At 35.3% G+C, this 24,072-nt stretch overlaps 2 protein-coding genes across 4 annotated transcripts in view; one reads left to right on the forward strand and one right to left on the reverse strand.

Annotated features, from left to right (window-relative positions):
• Nucleotides 1-4,780: 4,780 nt before the first annotated feature.
• Nucleotides 4,781-16,432, reverse strand: LOC128228328 (telomere repeats-binding bouquet formation protein 2-like). 3 transcript variants are annotated; one of them, XM_052939588.1, is made up of 8 exons: nt 16,299-16,432; nt 15,659-15,808; nt 12,777-12,860; nt 7,319-7,400; nt 7,004-7,143; nt 6,578-6,651; nt 5,675-6,062; nt 4,781-4,970 (listed from the first exon to the last, which is right to left on the reverse strand). In XM_052939588.1, exons 3-8 carry the CDS (start codon nt 12,838-12,840, stop codon nt 4,876-4,878), a joined length of 843 nt encoding a protein of 280 aa, XP_052795548.1. In that variant the 5' UTR covers nt 12,841-12,860; nt 15,659-15,808; nt 16,299-16,432; the 3' UTR covers nt 4,781-4,875. The 3 variants fall into 3 exon arrangements, with proteins under 3 accessions (XP_052795548.1, XP_052795549.1, XP_052795547.1); XM_052939589.1 differs by having other exon boundaries at nt 16,333-16,419; XM_052939587.1 differs by lacking the exon at nt 15,659-15,808.
• A 64-nt stretch (nt 16,433-16,496) lies between these two features.
• Nucleotides 16,497-24,072, forward strand: part of LOC128228090 (uncharacterized) — a 28,493-nt gene continuing 20,917 nt past the window's right edge. Inside the window, exons 1-6 of the mRNA XM_052939196.1 lie at nt 16,497-16,620; nt 18,178-18,290; nt 19,376-19,471; nt 19,649-19,730; nt 20,454-20,583; nt 21,153-21,324. Coding sequence (XP_052795156.1) covers nt 18,178-18,290; nt 19,376-19,471; nt 19,649-19,730; nt 20,454-20,583; nt 21,153-21,324 — 593 coding nt within the window. The 5' untranslated portion in view covers nt 16,497-16,620. The remainder of the gene's footprint in view (nt 16,621-18,177; nt 18,291-19,375; nt 19,472-19,648; nt 19,731-20,453; nt 20,584-21,152; nt 21,325-24,072) is intronic.

The following is a 24,072-nucleotide window of genomic DNA, read 5'->3' on the forward strand; positions in this document are numbered from 1 at the left end:
TATAATAATATTTCTGTAGCAGTATCAGTAGCCTATGTCTGACATCCCCTTCACTGCCGGGAGCAGTTCGGAACGTGCACAATATTTCGTCCGATTCAATTTGATTGTGTTATGCCATATGAGAAATGCTTTTTGGGAAATGATTTTTGTGCAAAATGCGAGATGCTAAATGATTTTAAAATGCTTCATGCGAAATGCGAAGGAAATCCGTTATTCAGGGGGTGTTACTATATTTAGATTTCACATAGCACGAGCTTCCGTAATTCCGTACCCGGCCATTCGATTGGTCGAAAATGAAACTATTGTTCTATATATATAGCATTTGCATAACGCATTTCGCAAGAAGCATTGAGCCCCGGCGTTCCATAGTAAACACATGCAATAGTTTAAGAGCTTGAGGCCGTCGCGAAGGCCTCCGACCCCCTGAATTACCATGAAAACACATGGGGGCCTTAGCGGCCAACAGAAGTCAATTTCAGAAGTTACGCCCCCCCCCCTAACTGAGAAACCTGGATCCGCCACTGCATGTATATATATATATCGTTCACGCTATATCATAAACTTAGCATAGCATCTATAACTTGCTTATTTATTTTAAAGGAGGTTGTTGTTGTTGTTTTTTCTGACAGATAAAATATTACAGTAAACTTTTAAAATAATGTGATTGGTGAATTCGCTTTCTTAAGAATGCATACACACACCGAAGTGAATATAGCAATTTCTTAAGCGATATGTTATAAACATTGCTATTCAGATTGGTAAATATTTTAAAAACATTTTTGAGTAATTGAGGATACACGGTGAAGACGATCAAACTTTTACAATTAAAGTTGTAATACCTGCATAATGCACCAGTCAATTGTAACCACGCCCCCCCCCCCCCCAGGTCCGGGGGTTTACCGGGGAAATGGGCCGTGTTTTTACCTTTCAGGTGGCCCGGAGTGCCGGCTGAATGTGGTGGTTTTGTCTTCGCTTTAAATATAGCGGGGAATGGGCCTTACCTAGGGTCCCTTGGTTGCGGGGGCATTTTACCATCTGTTCGTCCCCGCAGGACAGGGATTTTAGCCGGGGTTGGCTGGACCGAAAGTCAAAGTCCCCGCTTTTCTCCGGACCTGGGGGCGTGGTTACAATAGACTGGTGCATAAAGGGTGTACGGACAGTCGTGTATTGAACTCATTTGAGAAATATGCATAATTAGAGTGGACATTGTTATCAGGTTGTCGATCGCACTTGATCGAGATAGTATGCCAAAGACATTGTTTAGTAGACTGGACAAAAAATGCGGAAGTTAGTGAGCGCTCACGAGTGTGTCGCTGCGGAGGACGACGACGCGATTATGCCGGACAACATAATTTGTATACGTCTGATTCGCTACGCAGGCGACAAAAAACGTGGATATTGTTCTTGTTTTCGTCTATCAAAACTAAATTTATATTGGGTGATCATCTATCAATCAGGAATTACCAGGCAAATTCGTTTAATTGATATCCCCCGCCAGATTAGGCAAAGTAGATGACATGGAAATGACGTGTTGGGGAAATATTCCAACTGAAACATGCAATACGGCTACAGATTAGTGGATTCTTATGAAAGTTGGATATGGCATACGAGTTTGAAATAAAATAAATAAATATTGTATATAGTGTAGCATTAAGATTTGACCTAGTGACCTAGATTTGACACCACGTTACCCAGTTTCAGATTAATAAAATATTTCATAAAGTCAAATGCAGATTAGACCAGAACTTTTACAAAAAATATAGCCTCTAGTGTCCCAATTTTTTCCATTCATGCAAATTTTGAATAAGTTTCATGAAGATTCGAGCGGATATATTGCCTCTGTTTGTTTACTAGTTGTCTTTTAGATGTGACCTACCGACCTAGTGTTTGACCGCATGTGCAACCTTTAGAGTCTACCAAGATTACATCAAATGGAACTCTCTGACCAAAGTTTCACAAAGTCAGACTAATAAGTTCGGTTCCAGACATGATTTTTGAAAGGTTTGACCTAGTGACCTACATTCATGTGACCCATTTTCAAACAAGTCATTGATTTTATCAATGAAATCATTCTGATTAAATTTCATAAATATTAGACCAGATGTATTTCGCCTAGAATTCCCAAGATTTTTTCTAAAATTTACCAAGGTTTTTGACCTCATTTGACCCACTTTTGAAATACAGTGAGAGAAACATTCTGTTCAAGTTTGAACAATATCTGAGCAATCAATACCATGATATGGTTGCAAACAAAGATTTGACCGAGTGGCCTTATTTTTTATCATATTTGGCCCAGTTTTACATTAGTCAGAATTCTCTGAGGTGGTTCTTTTTTTCTAAGATATGACCTAGTTTTTGACTCCATGTGACCCAATTTTACAAGCGGTTGGAACTTGATTCAGCGGAACATTATCTAACCAATCACTACTAAGATATGATTCCGATGATATGGTTCCACACAAAAAAGATTTGACATAATGACCTATATTTTGACAGCTAGTTATAAAATGAATCGAAGAGCTCATCAGGCAACACTTTCTAATAAGTATTCATGAGTTTTGGACCAAATAAAATCTTTCTAGTGTGTTCGAAAGATTTGACCTTGTGGACTAATTTTTGACGCCATGTGACCCTAATTTACAAGTGGTCAAGTATTTACCCCTTTCGAGTTCGAACATTATCTGACCAATCCGTAGCATGACATGATTCCAGACAGAAACAAATGTGGCAGGCGGACGGACTACGTAAAAAAACAATATACTATTACGAAACCTTCGATTCGGCGGGGGATAGCAAATGCTTACTTGAGGTAGACATTTTTGCTTGCCTCAAAATGTTGTGAATTAAATTCAGGTATATTGCTGGAAGAAACGAGTACTTTTCGATGCATTTTTGACAATATACAATGTCTACATTTTTCCGCATCCGTTACAAATTAATAAACAAAGTGAGCAGGCTGATCTACTATATGGTCTCATGATATTTCATATCCAGGAGTGAACTTGATTTATAACGGTGAATTTGTGTAAACGAAAATCTATATCGTTTACCAAGGAAGGAAAGCCTCGATCGTTGTAATTCAATAGGCCCGCGAGGCTAATTCGCTTTTGTCCTTTCACTAACATCTGTTTCATGTTATGCCTGCATATCATATGGTTCTGATGTATGGGGTACGTACAACCATACATTGACCAATTTCAATTGTATTATTGTTAATTTGTTTTGACTATGAAAAAAATACTCCTAAGTATACGAGGAGCATGCTTTACATAGTGGTAACATGGACGCGTTACCGGAATTGTTTGTCTATTTGAGTCTGTCAAAGTATTCTCTTTTGATATCCATACACTTTTCATGCCACACAATATGTAGTAGTAACTGATAAACACCTATGTACCTCTGCTTACATGCAACACTTAATCAGAATTTCGGAATCAAATAATATAGGGCAATAAGTTGCATTATATGCAAGGTATTAAATTTGGTTAATTCAGTGGTTTGGTGACTCATGCCTAACGTTTTAATGCAAAACATGATGTACTTGATGAAAAAATGTCTTAAATTAAGTTAAATTATAAAGGACCATGATTTGTATTGTATTCAAAGTAGAGTTATCTAACTTGGTTATTCAAGTAGGTTGGCTGGCTAAGTACCCTTGTATAAAAACTTAATGCAATACATAGATATTGCCGTATGTATGCTTACATGTACAACCTTAACCAGAATTTTAGATTTTATTAGAAGTATAATAATAAAAGGAAAAATTGCATTATATGCAAGGAAGTTATCTGAATAAATTAAGTAAATTTAGTAGTTGGGAACACATCTTCAGTTTCAATGCAATACATGATGTATTGCTGAGATATTGACTCAGAAATGCCGGGTGAGGTTTTGCATGTACCCCCACATTTATGTCAATATCTCACCAAATACATCATGCATTGCATTGAAACTTCCGATATGTGAACGTTAAATAATAAATGGCTATAATTTGCATTGTCTACACAATAGAGTTATTTAACTTGGTTATTTAAGCAGGTTGGATGGTTGAGTACCGTTGCAATACACCAAGTTGTCTGTGAGCTGTTAACCTATGTTTGCTTACATGCAAAACCTTAACTAAAATTTGTTTAATTTGTTGAAGTTGAATAATAAAGGGCCATAGTTTGCATTTTATTCAAAATAGTGCTATCTAATTTCGTTAATTAAGTTGGCTGTTTAGCAGTGGTTATGACTTCAAGTAGCTTAAATGCAAAACATTAATCAACCTGTGGGTGAGTAGTATTGCTCACCTTATTCTTCGAAAAGTCGAACCGAAAAAGTAAAGAAATGGAAATAAAGGACCACAACCCGTACACAACGTATGTAAAGCGGCCCTTAAAACACATCAACAGTGATTTTAAACCATTGGCAGACAATGCTTATGTACATTCTGGCCAGATGGCATCATTTCAATATATAGTTTCCCATATTCTGCTTTAACCTTGATTTCGTGAAACACATACATGTTTTGTGTCGTTGTTGATTTATGTTGCTATAGCAATCATAACCAGAAATGACATTTTAACTGTCTTAATGTATTGTAGTCAATAAAATATATTCAATTTACCATCAGAATTATATTGTGACCTCTGATATACGTATAAAGTGAAAAAGAAATACTGTCAAACCTGCTAATCAGCCAGGAAAGTTGTCTCAACATGTTTATTGTAACTTTTGTACATAGAACAGATTATTCTCAAAAAACAATTTATTTGAACCATTATTGCTGAAATAAAAGTCACATTGATTTAGTTTATTACAATGTCAGATATAGTTATTTACTAACATTGTCATTACAAATTGCCATTGACATTTCTTCACATGACCCTAAAGCTAGTTCAACATGACAAGTTCACATCCATTCTGTCCCACAATGAAATCTTCCAAGTCTCCTGAAACTTTGGCAAGGTCCTCTAGCCGTAAGTGTTCTGAAAATACACAATTTAAATGGAAAATGTATACATTCCAATTTGTTATTATATCCAAGGAATGTACATTATTTTGACACACAAATCATTTTTGTATTTACTCATGGAGTAAAATCTGATACAAATGCTGTCAGAATTCAGGCATGCAGAATGAAAATTGAACAAGACTAATTTTTAGAGATCAGGCAAAAATATCACAAAAAATAATAACAGCAAGTAATTCCTCAATCTTGCTTTGAGATTATGTGACGAAATGAGTTGTAATTGAGATAGACATTAGTATTTCCTCGGCAATTTTCTGGACCACCTTCACCCTACACAGAGTTAATTAAATTTTAATAGTATATCAGATTACAAATATTTGATATTTCTTTACTTCTGTTTAAATAGAAAAATCAAAACCTGTATAACCAGTGCAAATGCAGAAACAGCTATAACTGAACCATAACTGACACTAAAAAATATTTTTATTGCAGTAATAATTAAACTACTGTTGATGATTTTAAGAAAGGTGGCTGTTGTGGGGGAGAAACATTTATTTTTGATAGAGCAAGAGTTTCTCTACAAAACAGGTTCTGACATCGGTAAAAAGATGCAGATACAGAAGCCATCAAATCGTGGCAAACACCCGGACCATAATTTGGGAATAAAGACAAAAATGTGAACTTCTGTGCATATAAAAGTTAAATTAAATGAAAGGTTACCTTCCTGATCAGTTGGTCTTGTTCCTTTGTTCTGATCTGTTGCCGGTTTAGAAGATTTATGTACCTTGTTAGGTGACACCTGCACACTCTGCCTCTTTGATGGAGAATTCATTACAGTTTGACTGTTATTAGACACATTCAGAGACTTGTTCTGAACAATTCTTTCACTTTTTCGCCTCGCCCTTGTTTGTATAGGTAACTTTTCAATATCTTTCGAAGTTTCATTAACAGCCTCATCACGATTCTGGTGTGATGTTCCTGGTTTGGGGTCTTTTTGTTTAACAATATTTGCTGTATTTAACCTTTTGTGAGGTGACTTGCTCGGAGATGTAGACTTTCGTTTTGTTGCTGGCTGAGTAGGCTGTTGAAATGGATGCTCATCATCTGACTTAGACACAATATAGAAGATATCAGATTTTTAAAAATAACTTTTTATGAATTATCAGCCCAATTTATTGTTTTACCGGTATATCCTTGCAGGTTGTGCCTGACTGCAATAGCCTTCAATTAAATTAATGTATCTTAATGGTGGTTTAACAGCATAATCATTGCAATTGCACCATTTTCAAATTGAATTTTTTTAGAAATTATAAAGAAAATACAATAAATACTGAAAAAGCAATAACTATGGCCATATGTGATATGTTTGACCCCAGGTGCACAACTTTATATTATGTATGCGGAAATACATTTGTTTAACATTTCTGGAGACTAGGTCAATTAATATTGGTCAATATAACATTATTTTTCACTGGGAGCAAAACTTTTCATGGGCTTCTATAGTCAATCTATATACACCCCTTCTCCTGGGGACTAAGTCTCATTGTTTATGCCCCCAGTGAGTATAACATTTACAGTGTATCATTGATTTGTGTTGATAGTGGGCAGTACATTTGCATGTACCTCAGATTTGTAACTGTCTCCATCCGATGTGTGCCCATCCTGGTCCCACTTATACTGCATCTGATAACGAGCTACTGGAATAACAGTGATGTCATCTTAAAACAAGATCAGCCAAGTAGATGCCAATGCTTGTCCACCTCTAGAAGCCAATCAAAGCGAATAACTTGACAATAACTAAAGCATAGTTATGGCTACACTTACTAAGGTGATATGTACAAAGCAGAATATCTTGCAGTTTTATGTTAAGAATTTATGGCTATGTTTTTTTTTATTAAACAACGCTTAAGCCGCCACCAATACGAAGACCATGACAATACCTAGAATTCTATAAAAAAACAGAAATTCTAAAAAGGTTGTGTTTTTAAAGCACATTTTGTATGGTGCTACTTCTATGAGTAACACCTGGATTTGACCAGCAAAACTTACATTCCTGGACATCTTTAGGTGGAAAGAAGTACTGGCCTAGCAGATCTACCTTCAATCCTCCTCTCTTTATACATTCACAGACAAAGTTTGGATGGAAGATAGCCAAGTGCTCATCAAGGTAGGATTCACTGTCAAATATACTTAAAAGCAAAGGAGGATTTATTAAATAAATAACAAATGAGATGCATAACAAATGTTTGAAATCACTGCACACAAATGATTGAATCATTGAGTGCACACCTTCACAGTGTACAAGGGACTACTGAGCAGGTATTGACTTAAAACCCTACTATTTACTGGAAGATGTGTTCCTACCTTTCAGTGTCTTGTGCTGTTGGATCCTGGCTGAAAATGAACTGAGCTTTATCAGCACCACAGATTTCCCCTCCATTGTCACCTGAAGTATTATACAGATTTACATGTAGGTATTTTTCATACCTTTAAATAGACATGTTTTACCAAAACATTAATTCATGTAATGTTTAGTTCTTGTTTTTGAATTTTATTAGTATCATTATTATTATGCACATTATAAAATAACATATGTAGACTAAACATTAAGTATCATTATGCAATGCTACAGTTATGGTGAAATGTTAGTGCCGTCCTTAAAGATCCAATATACTTTTACAAAAAACAAGAGGCCCAAAAGGGCCTATGCTCTACTGGCATGCTCTACTGGCATGGCTTTTGTGGTCATATCAATCCAGAGCATGTATGTATGGGTAAAAGGCAACAGACATATAGTTTATGTTTTGTGTTTGGGTTACCTGAAAACGTAGCACGTTCAACATCTGAGCCCAGAAAGTATTGTAAGCAGATTAGTTGCATGAACTATTTTAATATGTGCCAAGTAAAAGTCATCTGACAAAAAAAAATGCTTTCAAAACTGTACTCATAGTAAAAATTTCTGTAGTTTTTAAAAGTTAAAAAAAGTTGGTCAAAAGGTCAAAGTCAATGGCATCCTAGGACAACATTGATCAATTTGAACAAACATTCACAATCAATTGTGCTGAGATGGATGCACGAACACACAAAAAGATTTTCAAACATTTCCAGATTTATGTTTACCAAACCTGTGAACCCTGGGTGTGGCCAGTAATGACACCAGGTGCATAACTTAAACATTCACAACCAATTTTGTTAAGATGAATGCACAAACTACAGAAGTTAAAGCTAAAAAATGGCCTTTGGGCTTTCAACAAGAACAAGGCAGAGTAATTCACAAAATCAACTGCAGAAGCAAAAAGCAAATTGTCTTTCAAAATCCTAGACTTGCAAATTGTCTCCCTTAACTCTAGACTTGAATTTACATGTACATGAAAACTTGGCTAAAAATAGAATTGGCTCATGCATACCTGGCTAAAAATAGAAAGCATTTCTTTAAAACTTTCATGGCCCATACTCTAGGCATTCATGGGCGGATCTGGCTGGTTTTCGAAAGGAACCGAGCTCTAATGGATATCTAGATACTGTACAAGTTTCATTGAGATACAATCAAAACTGAAGACTGTATCGTGTTCACAACCAATTGTTTACACAATAGCATTTTTTATACTATCAAGGGCCATAATCTAGGCATGCATGGGGGGATCTGGCTGGTTTTCGAAAAGAACCCAGCTCTAATGGATATCTAGATACTGTACAAGTTTCATCGAGATACAATCAAAACTGAAGACTGTATCGTGTTCACAAGCAATTGTTTACAGACGCACGGATGCACATACTACGTACACCTTACCATCGCATAAGCTCTTCTGGCCTTTGGCCAGTAGAGCTAAAAACTACAGTAAGCAAGTAGTTATTTAAGTTTAAATAAACATAAAATGATTACCATGTCTATATTAAAATAGCGTATTAAAAGAACAAGAGGGCCATGATGGCCCTAAATCGCTCACCTGAGTAAAAGAGTTTAACATTTGTTATTAATATAGCTTGTTTCTCAAAGAATATTGAACAATAGCTGTCAAAGTATGTGACAAATGCCCCCCAATGTGACATTGATCTATGAACAAGTACATAAAAAGTTGATCTTGCCTTTATGTGTCAAATACATATTGCAAGTTATATTAAATTGCCTCTGAGCATAGAAAAAAAAACCAATCATACTAAATGACAGCCAACACTCTTTATGTCCTCATATTCAGCATTCCATTGTGAATAAACACTTAGTGTATCTTTCACCTTAGAGGTAGGGACATGGGTCTTGCACACGACACGTTGTCTTGGTATGTCGAAAACATATGGCAAGTCATTTTAAAATCTGTCCATATAAGAGTAAGTCACAGCGCGGACACGACAGCCTATATTTTCCTTCAGGTTGCCATGGCAACCAGAGTTCTGCATGGAATTAATTTTTTTGAACAATTTTGAAAAAGCACCAACCAATGATCATTCCTATGAAGTTTCATCAAAATTGTCCAAGCGGTTTAGGAGAAGATGATTGTAACCAATTGTTGACACTTTTCCTTTAGGTTGCCATGTCAACCAGAGTTCTACATGGAATTAATTTCTTTGAACAATTTTGAAAAAACACCAACCAAGGATCATTCCTATGATGTTTCATCAAAATTGTCAAAGCGGTTTAGGAGAAGAAGATGATTATAACCAATTGTTGACATTTTCCTTTAGGTTGCCATGGCAACCGGGCCAAACAAAATTATGTGAACAAATTTAAGAGAGGTCCATGCAAGGACACTTCAAACCAAATTTGCTGAAGATCTATCAAGGGGTTCATGCGAAGAAAATGTTAAGTTTTTTTACTAATTTTAGCTCTGGTGGCCCTTAAAAGGGGCCAAACAAAATTATTTGAAAAGACCTGACAGAGGCCCATGCTAGGATGCTTCAGAATTGAAGATCCATCAAGCAGTTAATAAGATCAAGTTGTTTTTCTATTTTTTGCTCTGGTGACCCCTAAAAGGGGCCAAACAAAACCATTTGAACAAAGTTGAGAGAGGACCATGTAAGGATGCTACATATCAAGTATGGAGTCATTCTGACCTTTACTTTCAGAGGAAAAGATGTTTAAGTGACAAGACAATGTAAAAACAAATGACCCCTGAGCAAAGCCAATTTGACCCCGGGACAATAATTTGAATTCTTTTGGTGTAGGTCCACTAGGTAACACTATATACCAAATATAAAAGCTCTAGGTCTTATATTTTGGAGAAGAGGATTTTTAAAGTTTTATTATATAAGACTATATAAAAATATTGAAAACCTAAGCCTATGAACACGGGGCGTGGCCAATTTTGACCCCAGGGCTAAAGTTTGAACAATCTTAATAGTGGTCCGATAAACAATGCTTCATACCAAATATCTAAGGCCTTCGCCTTTTGGTTTCGGAGAAGAAGATTTTATAAGTTTTCATCATATACATATATAAGGAAACCCATGACCGCCCGGGTGGGGCCATTTTTTGACCCCAGGGCCAAAGATTGAACAATATTGGTACAAGTCAACTAGATGATATATCATGCCAAATATCTAAGCTCTTGTCTTGTCACTACTTGATTTTACATGTGTATCTATATATGTATATTTGTTATTAATTGTTGTATGTGGCCCATATTGAAAATTGGTATGTGTACTAAATATGTTATCCAGTTTAAATTAAGACGTTACTTGTCTTTGTGAGTTCGGAGAAGATTTTTTAAGTTTTCACTATAACACATATAGAGAAAACCCATCAGCCCCGGGGTGTGGCCAATTTTGACCCCAGGGCCATAATTTGAACAAACTTTGTAGAGGTCCACTAGACGATGAATCATGCCAAATATCTAAGCTCTAAGCCACTAAGTTCAGAGGAGATGATTTTTGAAGTTTTCACTATAAACATATAGAGAAAACCCATGACCCCCGAAGGGGGTGGGGCCAATTTTGACCCCAAGGCCATAATTTGAACAATCTTTGTAGAGGTCCACTAGACGATGAATCATGCCAAATATCTAAGCTCTAGTCCAAGTAAGTTCAGAGGAGAAGATTTTTGAAGTTTTAACTATAAACATATAGAGAATACCCTAACCCCCCTGGGCGGGGCCAATTTTGACCCCAAGGCCATAATTTGAACAATCTTTGTAGAGGTCCACTAGACGATGAATCAAGCCAAATATCTAAGCTCTAAGCAACGTAAGTTCAGAGGAGATTTTTGATTTTTTTTAATATAAACATATAGAGAAAACCCATGACCACCCAGGGGTGGGGCCAATTTTGACCACAGGGCCATAATTTGAACAATCTTTGTAGAGGTCCACCAGACGATGAATCGTGCCAAATATCTAAGCTCTAGTCCAAGTAAGTTAAGAGAAGAAGATTTTTGAAGTTTTAACTATAAACATATATCAAGTATACCCATGACCCCCCGGGGCGGGGCCAATTTTGACCCCAAGGCCATAATTTGGAACAAACTTTGTAGAGGTCCACCAGACAATGAATCATGCCAAATATCTAAGCTCTAGTCCAAGTAAGTTAAGAGGAGAAGATTTTTGAAGTTTTAACTATAAACATATCAAGTATACCCATGACCCCCCGGGGCGGGGCCAATTTTGACCCCAAGGCCATAATTTGAACAATCTTTGTAGAGGTCCACTTGACGATGAATAATGCCAAATATCTAAGCTCTAGTCCAAGTAAGTTCAAAGGAGAAGATTTTTGAAGTTTTCACTATAAACATATAGAGAATACCCTAACCCCCTGGGGCGGGGCCAATTTTGACCCCAAGGCCATAATTTGAACAATCTTTGTAGAGGTCCACTAGACGATGAATCATGCCAAATATCTAAGCTCTAGTCCAAGTAAGTTAAGAGGAGAAGATTTTTGAAGTTTTAACTATAAACATATCAAGTATACCCATGACCCCCCGGGGCGGGGCCAATTTTGACCCCAAGGCCATAATTTGAACAAACTTTGTAGAGGTCCACTAGACGATGAACCATGCCAAATATCTAAGCTTTAGTCCAAGTAAGTTCAAAGGAGAAGATTTTTGAAGTTTTCACTACAAACATATAGAGAAAACCCATGACCCCCCGGGCGGGGCCAATTTTGACCCCAAGGCCATAATTTGAACAATCTTTGTAAAGGTCCACTAGACGATGAATCATGCCAAATATCTAAGCTCTAGTCTAAGTAAGTTCAGAGGAGAAATTTTTTGAAGTTTTAACTATAAACATATAGAGCATACCCATGACCCCCCGGGGCGGGGCCAATTTTGACCCCAGGGCCATAATTTGAACAAACTTTGTAGAGGTCCACTAGACGATGAATCATGACAAATATCTAACCTCTAGGCCAAGTAAGTTCAGAGGAGAAGATTTTTTAAGTTTTCACTATAAACATATAGAGAAAACCCATGACCCCCCGGGCGGGGCCAATTTTGACCCAAGGGCTATAATTTGAACAATCTTGGTAGAGGACCATTTGGTGATCCTACCTACCATATATCAACGGCCTAAGCCTTGTGGTTTGGGAGAAGAAGATTTTTAAAGTTTTTCCTTTCCATTGCCATGGCAATCAGAGTTCTGCATGGAATTCAATTCTTTGAACAATTTTCAAAGTGGACCACCCAAGGAACATTCCTGTGAAGTTTGGATGAAATTGGCTAAGCGGTTTATGAGGAGATGTCGTTTAAAGTAAAAGTTTACGGACGGACGGACGCCGGACAGACGCCGGACAAATTGTGATCACAAAAGCTCACCTTGTCACTATGTGACAGGTGAGCTAAAAACAAAAGAAGCATCATAGGGCTCCATCAAAGCAAACCATGTATTAAACTTACTCCAGAGTTTCTTTTTCCGTCTACTGACACTTTTCGAAAACCAAGCTGTTTGACCACTGAACATCTTTACTGCAGACTAGAAACCTAAAAGGATATACCGGTACTAATAAATCAGAAACTTTAGCAACAACATGAATCATAAAACAGTCACATTAACAGTGCAGAATAACTTAAATAAGATATATAATATATAAAATAAATACATACTATTAACAATATAATAATGGCACCAGGTAAAAGCCCAACATTTAAGTATAATTTAAGTATCATTTGGATGTCTTGAGCAATTCTTGGATCCATAACAAAGTGGTGAAACACTAGACTGTTATAAAACACTCAAAAGAAGTTGGGCAATATATGTAACTTAGTAATAATGTAAGATGAACTAAATTTACAAGGCAAGGTGAGACTTTTGCGCTTTGAGTTCAAATTAATGGTCCATTTATATCCAACTTAATTGTATAACTTTGTTATGCACTGAGAGATTAAGAAAAAATACAAGAGCTGTTGTAGGAAAGAATGCTCCAATATATGCTGCTTTGTCTTAGAAAAGAATACAATGACCTAATATGTGCCTTTCAAAAGGAATAAAAAAAGACAAATTAAAAAGTACATAAGAAACACTGAAATGTGACGCAACTAGGTTTTCAATGATTGAAAGAAGAACTTCAGCCTTCATTGTGAGATTCAGTTTGAACTCTTTTTTACTAATTTTAATGACTTCTTTATTAACTTATTGAACTTACCTTTCTTCATATTTTATGTGTATAAAATGTGATTAAAATGAAAACATGTATAAAAAGGAACATTTAAAAATAAATTGTATCAATTTGTTTTTGTCAAAGCAATTAAAGCTGGGTAAAAAGAATTGTATTAAACAAACAATCTATATGGGTTAAATTATATATATGCAAATGACCAATCAGTTTGGAGAAGATCTAATTTTTAAAAGTTGTTTGGATCAGAAAAGCACTCAAAATCTTAAATTAAAATCTGTTTTTCTTCTAGAAGTCATACAATCATGGGCATCGTTTACATATAAGACCGATACTGCGATCGTAGCAAAAGAAATTATATGGAACAACAGCAAAATAAAACTCCCTAATAAAAAAACATTTTTTTACAAAGAATGGCATAATAGGGGTCTAAAATATGTTGAACATTTGTATGACTACAGAAAAAAAACTTTTAATGACTTTAATGACTTATCGAGACTATACGATCTTGGTACACATGATTTTTTGAAATACCATGCTTTAATCAGCAGTATTCCTGATGACTGGAAAACCCGGTTGAAAAATGAAGGCATATCATATAACACACCAACTTACTTTGTAGATAAAATGGAGGAAAATACAAAAATAGGTAAAATAGTCTACAAGAATCTTATTATACAACTTAAACCTGAAAATAGAACTCGAGAAGAAAACTGGGAATCTCAATTTGATCTTAACTCTATACAATGGAAAAATGTGTACACACAGGCGTTCAAACTAACAATAGATACGAAACTTCGGGAATTCCAATATAAATACATCATGAATACCCTTCCAAACAATGATAAGCTTTACACGTACAATATTGTTGCATCAAGGTTATGTGATTTTTGTGTAATGAACATCGACTCAAACATCCATATGTTTTGGGAATGTCATATTTCGCAGACGTTTTGGGGTGAATCTAGAACATTCATAACAAATTCTTTCAATGAAGTGAGCTTTAGAGAACTATCATATAAAACCATAAGCTTTTGTGATTTAATGCCAAACAAAGAAAAATTTGGTTATCAAATAAATTTTATGATACTTCTAGGAAAATATTTCATTTTTAAATCAAAATGTGAAGGAAAGATACCAACATGTGCCATGTTTGTCCAATATCTCAATAAACGACTAAAAATAGAGGAAACAATAGCAACAATGAAGAATAAAATCAACACCTATAATAGACGATGGCAACAATTACCCGGTAGAACACTTATTATCTTAGTAAAACAGCTCCAGTATATAGTAGTATTGTAAAGCGCATTTGTATGAAATATCCACCAAAGAACTGTACTTTAAAAGATCCATTTGTTTTAAAGTAAGTAGGTTTTTTAAAGTTAGTAGGTTTTTTTTTCATTTTTAAATTTAACATTTATGTTAGGAACACTATTCCGAAACATCAAATACACACCACCTCTCCCATTTTTTTATTTTTTTGTCTACCTTTTTTTTTTTTAGAAAACAAGTCCCAAACGCTAATAGGAGTTTTCAAACAAAGAGTTAGATCAATATTTATTTGTTCACATTGATATTATTTAGTATAATGGTTAAATGTATTAAATGGTATACATATATATGTCATTTATAGATGTTTGTATGAATGAACATTTGGGCAATAAAAAACAGAAACCAGAGAACTTTAAAAAAAACCTTCAAAGTTGGACATACAGAATAAGACAACATCAAGGTACTGCAGAGGCGCTACACATAATATATGAATACATCAAAACTTACAAAATTTACTAACAGGTCTTTCTTCTGTTTTTTAGTGTTTAAATTGAAATATGTGCCGACACCTGGATTTATTTTGCATAAGCCTGTTTGGGCTACTTACTTGCTATAATTATTAGAGAGTGACATATTCTAATGATCTGGTGGTTTGTGCTATTGGGCTATTTCAAAGACTGCTTGTTTAATGTTGCCAGGAAACATAGGTCTTTCCAGTGCATTCAGATGAGATTCATTGGATAGAATGGTCAACACAAATAGCAGCAGCTTGACCAGGACAAGACAAATCGACAAGTAAGTTACCTGTTCAATAATATAAGTATGGTTTTAAAGGGGCTAGACACATAGTGATACCATTGCAAGAAAAAAAGGAAATTGTCAAAAACTTACTTGACTTAAATGAGATCTGCATCATCATTGTGTACAACGCATTGAATCTTACTTAGATGTATCACATGGCTCAAGAAACATGTTTCTTTCGTTACAGTTTTTTGTACTTTTCCAATACGAAATTTAATGGGTTTGTCTACCACGTAAATTCTAGAAAAAGCGTCGGAAGAAGTATCTTTACTTATCATGTGACTTTCTCATGCTTATTATACACAACAAAAATGGGGAAAACATTATGCGCTATTTTTAAACGAGAAAACTCAGCTGAGCCTAAGACAGCACCAAAATAATATTTTAATTACATGCAAATGATGTTTTATTGGAGTCATACTAGTTCATATTGTTAATACTTGGCGTGTTTTGAAGAAAAACTGTTTTTGCAATTTTTGGAACCATCTGGTGTCTGGTCCCTTTAATATGCCCTCTCCCCAAATATATATTATCCTGGACCTTCCCTACATATTATGTACGTTTACCAAATTAAAGGGATCCTTTCTAATGTCTGCGATCATGCTGAAAATGTATCTTTACCAATATTGATAACTGAAAGGATATTGAAATAATTTGGCATAAAAGTCAACTTGTTTTATTTTTTAGCCACGAAAATATATTACAAATATGAATGTGCCTTTAAACTTACATAAAAACTTGAAAATTAATTTTAGTTTCTCCACCTATTTAAAATTTCGTAAAAACAAAGATAATTCTTCACAGTTATTTGTTCAGAACACTATAAAATCACGCATCGTCTGCACAACAAATGCCTAAAATGGGTTAACTACGACTAAACATTAAAGATTGAATGTAACCTTCATCCGCGCGAGATTTTTTGCAACGGAAACTATCCAATCAATACTTACTTAACAAATGATTAACCAATCAGAGTTCAGTTTACTAACCGGAGTCTTTCTACCTGTTTTGACAGATTTCTTGTACGCGAACGATGAACAAATCTTAACAAAGTTGGTATTTTTTTATTCGAACTAGATCATCCTTATTAATTCAATGTGTACGATTTTCAACGCATTTTTCTCTTAGCTGTATAATAAATCGTAAAATTAACTCTTTACGAGTTAACGTTGCGTTATTATTCGGATATTTTTATTTCGGATAACTGATGTTCCCTTCATGCTTAAAGTTAAATGTAGTTGCCTTTTTTACAAAATGTATACAAGGTCATGTGAAAGACGATAATCACAGCTAAGGCATCAACTTATATGTTGGCATGCATTCATTATAGTCAAAATAAGCACGACTGCTAGTCCACCTAAATCACCGTCAGCAAGTCTGATGACGATTTTCTTTTGTACTATGGCTAACTGAGATACATAAGCAATGTCAAAATAATAAAAAAAGTATCCCTGATCGCTCAATATTGATGGCAAGCACGACTGCCACTAGTCCAAATAATTGTATGTGGAGAGATGTTTTTACTTACTTTTATATGGTGAACCCTTCTCGTAGAAATTGTTTCATCTCCATGTTGGGCCATTCATTCTGGTTGGGATTCCAGGTTAAGCATTTAAGGACAAGGTCTATAAGATATATCCTAAAAACAAAACATATTACCATTACATGTTTTTTCATATAAGTTCCGTGCATAAAAAGTCAACATCCAACAAACATTTATATGTTTGAGTTTTTTTTCATCCCTTACATTCAAAACATAGAAATATATACATGAAGAGCACCGGCTGTTCACATATATAAATATGCAAACGAGTTGTCTGTGTCATTAGAAGCTGTGTTTAACTGAATTTGATGTTTTAATGCTTGTTTTGTGAAAAATACTGATGTAGATACATGGTGAAATATGAATATAACCTCTCTAAATACTTTTTTAAATACAATTTCAATATTTTTCAAGAAGACCCCCTGATTTTTTCACCAACCCATTTAGACATTTAGGGATTAGAAGAATCATGTTTAAACAACTTTTATTTAAACTCAACCACCACAAGCCCACCACTGGTGAAATGCTTTCCCGGATTGCTCTAGTTACAGATTATATATATAGCAGGGCTTGTTAATATTTTTAAGCCAAGGGCTTGTGTACTTGTGTAAAAGTTCTGGCTTTATCATCTTAAAGACTAATTTTGATGACTGTCAACACATATAAACAGTATTTATTTTGTCAATAAAACCCATTACAGATTGATTAAACAGTCAAAACAAGTGAGATAAATGTACTGAAAATTACATCAATAAACAAATTGTCCAATGCAATGTCATATGACAGAATGGGAACAAGATAAGGTAGGCCTTGTTTCATTGCTTGTCCAGTATGAGGTCAATTAAAATAGTTTAGAAAGCCCTTTACTTTTCACACAACACACAGTCATGATCACAGTGAATTAATTCTATCTCTGTCCATATGGTCTTAACTCTAAAAAATGTCACATCACTAATTAGGCTAAATTCATACATGTATTAAGTAACATATTATATTATATAGTTATAAATGCAATATTATATTAACTTAGTTTATGGTATAGAGGTTATGTGTATTCTTTTTGCAGATGGATATGGAAAATAACAATCTGGACATGAAGCAGTTGTTCTTCAACAACCTGCACCTGCTTGGATTTGATTCCCCAGCCATGGAAGCTACCCATTCCATTCCTTTCAACAAGTAAACATCTGTATTAATTATAATTATATATAGCAATTCTTTATTGTGTTTCCTGCAAAAGTGACATGAAAGGACAGGTATTACTTTTGGTGGCAGTTGAACCTTGAGCAGATAATAACTAAGTCCTTGTTTTCAAATCATGATGAAATTTGCTATTTAAACAGTGTTTGCCTCAGTCAAAGTAGCCCTGGGGGTAATTATTTTGGTGAGTTCAGAGTTATGCAGCTTTTACAAAAAATATAGTTTCTTTATTACTTTTGAAGACAAATACTTACTTAGTTATTATCCTATCAGGATTAAGCTTAGTGAAAGTGTTTTTCCATGAAGTTGATTATGAGATGAATCGCTCAAGTTAAACAACAGTAATGCCCTTTTTATAAAAAAATTCCCTATTAAAATGACTCTGACCTAAGTCCCTAAGTGGTAGGGAAAAAATAGTAAAAACTAATGATGTCAATATTACAATTTAAAGCTGCACTCTCACAGATATACCATTTTTACAACTTTTTTATTTTTTGTCTTGGAAAGAGCAAATTTTTGTGTAAATATCTGCAAACCAATGATAAGATTGCTGACAAAAAATCATATCATAGATTTTCATATTTCCGTTCGAAAACTAATGTTTTATGGCTTAAACGGTGACTAACGGTTTAAGAAAATGCATATAACATCAATTTTTGAACTTAAGTATAATAATCTGCTATCTAAGTATTTGTCAGCAGTCTTATATAACTGTTCGTTCCAGGACAAAAATAAAAAAGTTGTCAAAACGTTCAATCTGTGAGAGTGCAGCTTTTAGAATTGTAAACATTTGAATGATGAAAGTTATTCATTTTTGTAGTTTTTTATGGAAACAAACATCTTATATCTTATAAAACTTGATTTACTGTTCAAACTTGTATTTCACCCATTCACTACATGCAGGTAACATGTTGACTTATAACATTATTACTTAATTATTGTGGCATAAACCGTTAACTTGTTTTTGTTTGTTTTAATCATGCTTCCATTGATATTCTGGTCAGAACATGCTATGCAATTTGCTTTTCATAAAGTAATCTTAATATTGTTGTTTGGACACACAGGAGCATGTTTGAGTTACCAAATAAGCGAGGGGCAGAGATCGTACTTCACTTCTTGTTCCAGAGACTCAACCCAACCATGTGTAAGGAAGCCTTCAGGTATGAACATACATGTTGTAACCATGCCAGAAACTGTAATGGTTTGATGATAAACTGTCTTGTTTATTTCATTAAAAATAAAAGATAAATAAACTGTGAGTTACATAGATTGTGGCTGATAAGAGGCAACAGGGTTCTACTTGCATTCACTCTTGTATTTACATGTTATGTCTTCAGAGACAGCTGGCCAATTCATGACAAAAAGAGGGAGCAGACATTCAGAAAAACTTGCTCCAACTGGCTCACAAATATTTTACAGGTAAACACAGTTGTGTAGTAACATTCAGAAAGTCTTTCTTCCACCAGCTTGCTAAAAGTTTGCAGGCAAACAAAGATTTGAAGAAATATCATGAAGCATGTATGATGTAAATATAATTTCCAATTAGTAATTTCTGTTTTAAGATGAATAAGTTGAAATGCTATTGCCACTAAGTTGTAATTCATTTGACAGTATAGGAAGAAGTTAAGTGTACCCATGACATTTTATAATTAAAATTTTTAGTTGAGGCAATATATAATATTGCTGACATGTCAAGTGATATTGACTAAACATGCTAACTAGTCTGAGGTCAATATCGCTTGAGAAGTCAGCAAAACTACATATTCACTGTGACAGAAGTCAAACTGTTTTCTTGCATTCCTTAAATAATTTGCAAAACATATTGATCTAATGAAGTAATGAGCCATCCATTTTTTTGCATTCAAAAAAGCTAAGGTTCAATGTGCCTAAGGTGTGAACAGATAGTATAGACTAATCAAAATGAAATAAATCTAACATCTAACAAAAGAAAATATGTAGCCCTTTCCTTCATATACACTTGTTCAAAGTTTTTATTGCTTGCCAGGGAAAAAAAGACATGAAAAAGCAGATGAGGAGTCATCAACTCATCCTAGTCTACATCACTCTTTGCTGACTCCTCATGTGACATGTCTCGACCAATGAAAATTGCATGAAATATAGAATATTGTATACATTCTGCAGGAGGAGCCTGAGAGTCACCTGCCGCGTATCAATGCCTCGCTGTTTATGTCGCCCGGAGGAGAAAAGTTTTACCAGCTGCTCTTTTACTTCTCTGGATATGTCCTCCAGAAAGCCATGGAAAATGAGCTTGGTGAGTGTCGACAAAAACAAATGTTAGATCAAATTTTCCGACTTACCTTAATTATTTTTTACCCAAAGACAAACTTTATCTTACCACAAATTGTTGCTTTTCATTTTTGCTGTTTCTTGTACTGGCAGTTTCAGACTAAAGGAAAGTGATGGTTGCAAGATGCGGTCTTACCCCAAATGAATTAATTTTGTAAATAAATACACAACTGTATTAACACTAATAAGTCATAGCCGGATAGCTCTAAATATGACAAGCTCTTACAAAGTCTTATCCCAAATGAATTAATTTTGTAAATAAATACACAACTGTATTAAAACTAATAAGTTATAGCCGGATAGCTCTAAATATGACAAGCTCTTACAAAGTCTTATCCCAAATGAATTAATTTTGTAAATAAATACACAACTGTATTAACACTAATAAGTTATAGCCGGATAGCTCTAAATATGACAAGCTTTTACCTAGTCTTACACATCATAAAGAATTTATAAGAACACTATTGATGCACATGCCATTCTTCATTGGCTGGCTTCCTGTACAAGTCGTCTGATTTAACTACATTTCTGCAGGTGTGAAGGCTATTGAGAGGCAGAAGTGGCCAACCCTCACCTCCCAGAACCAGAGTATCCAGGACGCCATTCACAAGTCCCTCGTTTGCTCTGGGATCAGACATCGCAACCAGTACTTTGATACTGTCAATCTGAATGTTCAAGCAAGCAAAACATGGAAAAACACTGCAGAGTAAGGCTGCTATGTAATTGCCATGAAATCATTGAGGTTCATTAGTTATTGTTTTAAAAAAATTATGACTCTGAAGTATGTCCATCAGTCCGTTCCCATGGTTTCCAATCAAAATGTTGTAAATGCTTTGGCACAGGAACATCTTATTGTTAGGATGATTGGTCATGACCAGCAGATGAACACTATTGACTGTGAGGTCAGGGGTGACAGGTCAAGGTTGTGGTGACATTGAGTTGAAAGTCTGTATCCAATCAATAATTGAAGAATGCTGGGAACCAGGAATCTTAAACTTGGTAGACAGGTTGGTCGTGATCAGTAGATGGACGCTAACAATTTTGAATTCAAGTTAATGTCAATATTTAATAGCTGATTAACCCTTTGGCCTAAGAACCTTATACTTGGTAGGCAGTTTGAACACTACCAGTGCATGACCCATAATAAAAATGGGTACCAGAATCTCAATTCAGTAATCATGATAAAGCCCTTTACCTACATCATTCACTTAAAAGTTATCCAGTGCTAGTTATCTTGTTTCTTCATAATATTTAACATAAATGTTAAATTTGTTCTTACCATGATTTTTATGCCCTCGAAATGCCCCCGGTGGGCATATTAAAATCGCACTGTCAGTCTGTCCGTCCGTCCTTTCGTGTGTCCGGCTCAATAAATTGTGTCTGGGCTGTAACTTTCTCTTGCATGGACATATTTTAAAATAACTTGCCACATGTGTTTGACATACCAAGACGACGTGTCTCGTGCAAGACCCATGTCCCTACCTCTAAGGTCAAGGTCACAGTTAGGTGTTTATTCACAATGGAATGCTGCATATAAGGACATAGAGTATAGGTTGTTGTGTCCGGGCTGTAACTTTCTCTTGTATGGACATATTTTAAAATAACTTGCCACATGTGTTTGACATACCAAGACATCGTGTCGCTTGCAAGACCCGTGTCCCTGCCTCAAAGGTCAAGATCACATTTAGGTGTTTATTCACAATGGAATGCTGCATATAAGGACATAGGGTATAGGTTGTCAGGTCCGGGCTGTTACTTTCTCTTGTATGGACATATTTTTAAATAACTTGCCACATGTGTTTGACATACCAAGACGACGTGTCGCATGCAAGACCCGTGTCCCTACCTCTACAGTCAAGGTCACACTTAGGTGTTTATTCACAATGGAATGCTGCATATAAGGACATAGGGTATAGGTCGTCGTGTCCGGGCTGTAACTCTCTCTTGTATGGACGTATTTTAAAATAACTTGCCACATGTGTTTGACATACCAAGACGACGTGTTGTGTGCAAGACCCGTGTCCCTCCTTAGGTCAAGGTCACACTTAGGTGTTTATTCACAATGGAATGCTGCATATAAGGACATAGAGTATAGGTTGTTGTGTCCGGGCTGTAACTTTCTCTTGTATGGACATATTTTAAAATAACTTGCCAAATGTGTTTGACATACCAAGACATCATGTCACGTGCAAGACCCGTGTCCCTGCCTCAAAGGTCAAGGTCACACTTAGGTGTTTATTCACAATGGAATGCTGCATATAAGGACATAGAGTATAGGTTGTTGGGTCCAGGCTGTTACTTTCTCTTGTATGGACATATTTTAAAATAACTTGCCACATGTGTTCGACATACCAAGACAACATGTCGCGTGCAAGACCCGTGTCCCTACCTCTACAGTCAAGGTCACACTTAGGTGTTTATTCACAATGGAATGCTGCATATAAGGACATAGGGTATAGGTCGTCGTGTCTGGGCTGTAACTTTCTCTTGTATGGACATATTTTAAAATAACTTGCCACATGTGTTTGACATACCAAGACGACGTGTTGCTTGCAAGACCCATGTCCCTCCTTAGGTCAAGGTCACACTTAGGTGTTTATTCACAATGGAATGCTGCATATAAGGACATAGAGTATATATTGTTGTGTCCGGGCTGTAACTTTTTCTTGTATGGACATATTTTGAAATAACTTACCACATGTGTTTGACATACCAAGACGACGTGTTGCGTGCAAGACCCATGTCCCTACCTTGAAAGATACACTTAGTGTTTATTCACAATGGAATGCTGAATATAAGGACATAAGAGTGTTGGTTGTCAAGTATGGGTATTATTTTTTTATGTTCAGAGGCAATTTAAAATAACTTGCCATATGTGTTTGAGACATAAAGGCAAGATCAACTTTTCTTGTACTGACCTTGTTCATAGGTCAATGTCACATTCGGGGGCATTGTCACATACTGTGACAGCTTTTGTTTCTATTCTAGTTTTCATTATAAAATGAAGCAATGCATTTTTTTTATCAAACATGGGTTAACATGTACATGCATGTTAATGTCTAACAATCTCATTGAAAACAACCACTCCATCTTACAGTAACTTTTCATCTTCAGGTTCATACTTCATGTTATCAGTCCATATAGTACTGTTTACCTTTCGGTGACATTAGTTATATTCCTGTGACAGCTCTTGTTGTCTCAGGGCTGTTTATTTTTTTTGCGTCTTTTTGGTTGTTTTAATGAAAATTTAAATTATTGTCCTCATATTTTGTTGCTAGTAAGTTTATCTTGTTGCAATTATTAAAAAACTCACCAGGTTATTAGAATGGTGATGTCATTGGGCTGGCAGGTGGGCGGGTGTCAAACTTTTATTTCGGCCCAATAACTTAAGCTAGCATTGAAAGAGAGTAATGAACGTTCGTGTGTAGGTAGCTTATGTGAAGAGCTAGCTTGA

Source organism: Mya arenaria, chromosome 3 (assembly GCF_026914265.1).
Source record: "Mya arenaria isolate MELC-2E11 chromosome 3, ASM2691426v1".
Taxonomy (NCBI): domain Eukaryota; kingdom Metazoa; phylum Mollusca; class Bivalvia; order Myida; family Myidae; genus Mya; species Mya arenaria.

Bases quoted from the DNA above. Each gene is read 5' to 3' on its own strand.
- LOC128228328 (XM_052939587.1), bottom strand. From the start codon at position 12,840: ATGTTCAGTGGTCAAACAGCTTGGTTTTCGAAAAGTGTCAGTAGACGG. The intron at 6,652-7,003 runs GTAAGTTTTGCT...CTGTTATTCCAG, and splicing joins ACCTAAAGATGTCCAGGAAT to TAGCTCGTTATCAGATGCAG. The intron at 6,063-6,577 runs GTACATGCAAAT...ATTGTGTCTAAG, and splicing joins GAGACAGTTACAAATCTGAG to TCAGATGATGAGCATCCATT.